General features: G+C 44.4%; 1 protein-coding gene across 1 annotated transcript; it reads left to right on the forward strand.

Annotated features, from left to right (window-relative positions):
• Positions 1-2269: 2269 nt before the first annotated feature.
• Positions 2270-6612, forward strand: LOC136435108 (uncharacterized). The gene is made up of 8 exons (XM_066428329.1): positions 2270-2398; positions 3219-3348; positions 3663-3793; positions 4363-4501; positions 4985-5082; positions 5325-5417; positions 5811-5904; positions 6376-6612. The coding sequence occupies exons 2-8, from the start codon at positions 3219-3221 to the stop codon at positions 6474-6476; spliced, it is 786 nt and encodes a 261-aa protein (XP_066284426.1). The 5' UTR covers positions 2270-2398; the 3' UTR covers positions 6477-6612.
• Positions 6613-6651: the final 39 nt, after the last annotated feature.

Below are 6651 nucleotides of genomic sequence, written 5' to 3' on the forward strand. Positions count from 1 at the left end.
GTTTCCCAGCTGTGGGTGTGTAGTCAGATGCATTTTTCTTTGTCAGTTGAGACTTGACGCAATGTAAAATTGACAATGATTTTCTTTTGCTGTTAACGTTGATGATCTGACGTGCCATGATATGCAAACTGAAGGTCGTCTCACTCTCATTATGCATGCATACATTAGAATCCGTTTTCTTTGTACAAAAGTAGAAGATGTGACCTGATTACGCACACGAAACCAGTTTTACCTTAAATGGCTTAACCTGCCAATGAAAAGCGTTGTTAGGGGATGTCCGGCTTGACTCTAAGATAACACTAACTGAGGAAAATCAATAGCAAACAGTTCACCAAGGACTTTATTAGTGTCCTTGAGTACAGTGAGTACTGCTCCACTTAACCTCACGTGAGATGACACAACTCAAGGGACACAAGCGAACATGAGCTATTTTCGTGTGTGCTGATGATAAAGTGTTGTTCCGGTTAACCGTAGTCATCTGACGAATGTTGGTTCAAAGATGTAATGACCGTAATATATTCAGAAACATGTCACATATTCTTTACGTTAGATGCTTAAAATTAGAAAGGGTTAAGCTGTCATCCATCGTTTAAGCGTCAAGGGACCGTTTTGTGTATAGTAGATATTGGTCTACTATAGCCTGGGTACCACTGACTCAATCTTTTCGCTTGCTAACTATGAGAAGGGCCATATTAAAGAAGAACTACAAAATGTTAGCCTGAGTACCAACCTCCGTAGTGACTGCTGGCTCAAAAGAATTCGCTTGCTAACCACGGAACCGTGGTTAGCAAGCGAATTCTTTTGAGCCAGCGGTCACTACGGAGGTTGGTACTCAGGCTAACAAAATGTAGCAAGCGAAAAGATTGAGCCAGCGGTTACTACGGAGGATGGTACCCAGGCTATATTAGTAGTTTGTCAGAGCTGTGGAGGGTTCGGCCTCTATATATCTTCCAGCAGGCTACCTCCTCTGACAGATCATTCACATGTTTACTATTCTGTAACAACTTCAAAGGTTTGCCAAACTATACTAATGACAACAAAATATTGAATACAGAAGATACTAGTGCCTCAAAAGCTGCACACTTCGACATGCAGGAGTTGAAAAACGATATAACAAGCGGAGGATCTATCATTCACGAAAATTCCTTGAAATAAAGTGTCGTCGGAAGTGAGCAGGTGGTTAGAGGCTAAGGACTGTTTAACAGCTATATCGGTAATGGAACATACTTTAATACACATCCGCTACCGGATGCCACAAAACTAAGGGGATCAGGTCTGGGGCTGTTGTAACAAACAAATACACGTACGGAAGATGACGAACATAGCCACAGTAACGATAGAATTCTAACATAGTAAAAGGATAGTTTCGCTGCAGGATCTAGCAATTAGATACAAGTCGATGAATAAAGGTAAAAATTTACACAATTTCACGCATATTTGAACAAAAACTAATGCGCATTCTTGCACTCGAATTGACCGTTCACTGACCATACATACGTGCGATGCTCTACTGCATACATTTCTGCAGCAACGTAGATCTAGCCTAGCCTGAGTACCATCATCCGTAGTGAGAGCCGGCTCAAAAAATCGCTTGCTAATCCGTGGTTATCAAGCGATGTTTTTGACCCAAGGGGCCACTTCGGAGGATGGTACTCAGGCTAGATCTAGCCGGGACCCCCACTGCAAACATTTTGGACACTCTTCATCAAGAACCGAGATACAACTGTATCGTATAAAGTTTTAGAATTCATAACTTAAGTTTTAAAGCAATCCAAAATACTACCAGAATAGATTGTAGCATTTGTGTGACGGAGTAGTGATTAACGAACTGAATCAGCCAGAAAATACGTCGACGGTATTTTAGTCTAGTGAAGTTTGTGCCCTTGGCGTTTAAGTTCACGTTTTTGCGTTTCCGTTCTTTGAGGGCGTGGCAAGGGCGTGACAAACATGAATGAACGCGTTGCATACTACGCCATATGGCAACAACGCTAGTTATGGCCTAGAATATTAGATGATGGCTTGAAACTTCACATGTAATTTCATACTGCACCAATATTAACACATAATATCACAGACTGAGTGAGGATCCTATCATCAGCAGTAAAATCTAGAAGAAGCTTCAACTGAACTTTCACGAATCTAGAATAACAAGCGTCTCTACATTTCCAGCTGCGTCATTGGGAAAGTTCCAACGTGAGGATTTAGATGTTTGTAATGGAGCGCACGGACATGACGGGTGTGGAAGTTTGTAGAGTGATAACCTCGGCGCAAACAAGGTCTCTTCCACCCCACCCCACAGGTGCGCTGTTCTCAGGGTCGGGTATAAAGTCTCCGGACAACAGGCAGCCCGACACATTCCTGACCGTCGTACGAAGAGTCAAGTAAAATCACCACAAAGGTACGTTCCGTTTCTGTCTCCATTCTGCGCTATTTGTGCCATCTAAACCAGAAGAAGAAGACAACGGCCAAATTACCGTGAAATCTTTTTGGGGGGTTAATTTTACAACTTATGGTGAAAACATGCCCATATATCGTATTCAATTAGAAAAGCTTTTGTAACACGTAAGATTTCTAGATGCACTAGGATACTAATTTTGTTTTTAGTTTATTATCAGTATCTTTACTAAAACTCGAAGCTGGTTTGAGTGTTGTAACAGAAAGCGCAATTCTATTCCCTTTCTGTACGAATGGAAAAGAAGAAGTCTTGCAGTACAGTACGTTCATATGGGAAATCTTAGCTCACTAATTTTTTGACAAAGCGAGGTGCGCTGCTTATCTCTTTTCCTCTTCATAGTTTGTGGCAATCTAGGACATAATTCCCAAGAGGATATCCCCTCATAAGAAATCGCTTTCTTTCCTCAATAGTAGAGACAGAGCATGGAACAGTGAATTCCCTATGCTAATACCCAAGATGGCCATGGATAGCATTGTACTTTATACTTTGCGCGGTCAGCTCGAGTAGAACCTTTAAGTTGTTTATCAGACTAGATGAGCGAAAGTTAGGCTTCCGCTGAACAAAATAGACTAACAGCAAAGTTAACAAAACATAACTCAGTACGGACGTCAAGATTAGAGTCCTATATCGCGTGTACACATTCAGTGTCTGTAGTATTCCAAACTGTACTTGCACAGACCAAGGAGGATTTAATCGCAGACTTGTGCACCATCTATTGTCATGTTGCACCTGATGACTGACACTATTTCTCCTCTCCCTGTAGATGAAGACAGCTATCCTGTTCCTGGCCCTGCTGGCGGGCGCCCGTGCCGACTTCTGGAGCGACCTGTGGGACGGCGTCCAGACCAACCTCCTGGACCCCATCGTGCAGACCGCCCAGACCGCCGCCCAAGGTAACCAACCGGTTCACTCCGAAAGACAGTTGGCAGCAATCCGGCAAAGATAGAAGCCGTCCCTATGACTCCTCCTTGATTCCTCTCATCGTTTCTGACACATTCTATCGAATGCAATCAGACATCAAATGACCCACACGACAGTGGTCCCACGCCACAGAGTCAGAGAGTGAATCAGTTCCGTCATAATTGTCACTTTCCTCAGCACCGAGTAAGAATCGCATAGAAATCATTCAATTACAGTGTTTCGTTTGTTTATTACATGCACTACACGTATGTGTAAGAATCTCTAACATCTGCTCACGCCGTTTCAGAACTGGTTGACACCTACGTGCCCGTGCTGGGGCAGGCCGCCCAACAGTTAGTGGGAGAAGCGGTACAAAGCGCGGGAGACGCGCTGACCGGCCTGGTCTCCGGCAAGAGGAAGAGGCAGTTGCTGACTGACGTAAGTTTGTCACAGGCTGTTTTTTCATCATCTCACCTCCCAAATTTATCCAGTTGTGCCAGAATCTCTCCTTTCCGTGTCCGAGGTTTGTTGCCTCTCTTGTTGAAAAGTGCAAGAAGCAACGCATACTTGGTCATTTATTCATTCATTTGAGTCTACTTTCCGCAAAGAAAATTTAGATATGTTGCTCCTCGGAAACTTCAGTAGCCATATATGAGACAACACTCTGGAAACTAGTCGACTAGTTGGTTTAGAACAAATGTAGAAGTGCATAGCGCCTGCTAACCATGAATAGCTGATGGCCTATGTGCAAGCAAATTATGTCATTTCTTCAGTCAATGCGATTGTACTTTGCATTGCATAAATATTGTTTCTACACTTTAATTCATTATTTTAAATCATCTTGTTAAAGGAAAATGGGGAAGGAATCTTATAGATCATATTGGTATCAACTTTCCCCAGCACCATGTATTTTGATTAGTTATATGTATGTGTTATTTTCTTTTTACCTGTGCGAAATAAAGAAATCAAATATTCACCGATCCCAATCTACCTTCCCCTCATAACAGCTCGGCCAGATCATCCAGGACGGGTTGACCGGGCTGACCGAGGCGGTGCAGCAGGCGGTGAATGGCGTCACCCAGACCGTCCAGGGCGAGCTCGGCAACCTCATCAACGGCCTCGGCGGAACCACCCAGACCGGCAGCCGTAAGCAATGTCCTGCGTCTCTAGAAGACCTTGCGATGTTTGTCTTAAACTCATTCCTTAGTGAACTGTCGGTTGCTATGTAAACTGAGCAAATATTCAAGTCCGTCGTAACTCTCATGATATTGTGCGAGGTAGTCTAAAGTTAGGATCATTATTATTTTCTTGCGACTTGCCGAACATTATCAAATCATGATACATAAAAACACGAGAAAAACAACCGGCCCAACAGCTGTGGCTTGGAGATGAATTCATACAGGTCTACAGGAATGACTCTGACTAATCAGATTAGCCTATGAGAAATCAAGTCCGACGGTGGATGCACGATATATGCTAGAAAAAACTCGATCTATATGTGGATCCCTCATGCATTTTGTTTGTCAAGAATTATTCGTCTATTTTGTTCACACAAAACCATACGTTCAGAACAAAATACTTATTTTCGACGCTCCAATATTGACGCCCTCCCTGTTACCCCTACCAAAGGTGGAAAGATGATTGTGCGTGGCGTCAAGCCCAAGTTCCTCATCAAGAACCGCGGCAAGGAGATGCTGGTTAAGATGTCTCGCGCAGTCCAGTCCATGGTGAGTGAATGAAGTTCAGATTATCAAGACCAGGCTTATTGTATTTTTTCTGTCACGTACAAAGGGCAAAGTCATTTGATTTCTTTGTGTATGTGTGGGGGGAGGGGTCATGCATGGGAAGAGATCTAAGTTCCAGTGGACCTCAACGAACTGTACCAACAGGATCTAGAGGTACTTCTTCACATGGGGAAGTGGGACATGAACCGTCTACGGCCTCTAATAAATTCTGGTACCTGTTCCAGGCACGTGCCCGCGGGTTCTTCGATGACCTGACCGCCGCTGCCTCTAGCCTGTTCGCCCCCGCCATCCAGCAGGCCCAGGATGCCTTCAACACGGTAAAATATCTTTCTTTCTTTTCTCTTTGACGGGGGTGTCCCTGTGGTGTAGTGGTCTGCGCTTCTGTTACTAGCCACATCTGTTTCAAAGTACTTGGACCTTATGGAGAAAGAAAATCGTCATGGATTCATTGAAATATCCCTGGGAAGGAAATAAAAAGAAAGTGTTGTCTAACCTTAGCAACGGGAGGGAACGTCACGGGAAGTATACATACTAGTAACTCTGGTAACGTTGCCTGACATGGAGGTGCCGGGCATTGACTTCTCTAAGACCTTTGACAGCCCTATTGCTCTGTTGCCTCTATACGAGATGGCGCTCAAAATTATCAAGAAATGTTTCGACCACATGCCATAACAGTTTCATGACGACACCATGATCCTTTTTGTTTCCAGCTGGTTGATGGCGTTACCGCCACCGGCGCTGCCATCATCGACCACGGCTCCGCGCTGGTCAACAACGTGCAGTCTTCCCTGCAGCAGACCTACGGTACGTGCACTAGGCCCGGTTTACACACGCGTTTCCAAGTACACTCGGAGCACACTCGGAGCACACTCCGGGTGCGCTTGCAGAAATGCGTGTGTAAATCCAGCCTGAGTCTGTCGCGTTGGACACAACAAGTAGTACTATACCACTCTATACTCTACCAGACTATAACTACGCTGGATGTGGAGAGAATACTTGCCAGGGGAGTTTACCACCATAGGGTTTCATTTGCCTAGTGGGGGAAAATCTTAACCTTCCCGCGCGGACTGACTCTCCTGGCCATATATTTCCCCTCTCCTATCCGGAATTCTACTTTCCATATACCCGTATAAAGGCCTGGTGGGTGCTAAGTGCTACTAATACTAATGCCACAGTTCTTGCGAAACTCACAAATCGACGTTCTCCTTTCTTTCTTTTTTTCGATGGAAAAAAAAGGTCCAGCAATCCAATACTGTTGTACTATTTTACCCACAGACCAGATCCTTGGTGTGACTCAGCCCTACCTCGATGACGCCCAGACCATCGTCTCCAGCATCCAGGGACAGTTCGACGCCATGTTCCCCAGCTCCGCATAAGTTGTTGCGCCACCTAGCGCTTATCATTTCCAACTACAGATAATCGAGTGAACTCCACCAAACGGTAACATCAACAGCGGGCCACGGTGAACAACTGAAAGGAAATGATCGTTATTAAATGTTGTTGTGAATCACACAGTGAAGTTCTAGCGTGTTTATGAAAACTTTAAGCCTT

Source organism: Branchiostoma lanceolatum, chromosome 5, assembly GCF_035083965.1.
Source record: "Branchiostoma lanceolatum isolate klBraLanc5 chromosome 5, klBraLanc5.hap2, whole genome shotgun sequence".
NCBI lineage: Eukaryota > Metazoa > Chordata > Leptocardii > Amphioxiformes > Branchiostomatidae > Branchiostoma > Branchiostoma lanceolatum.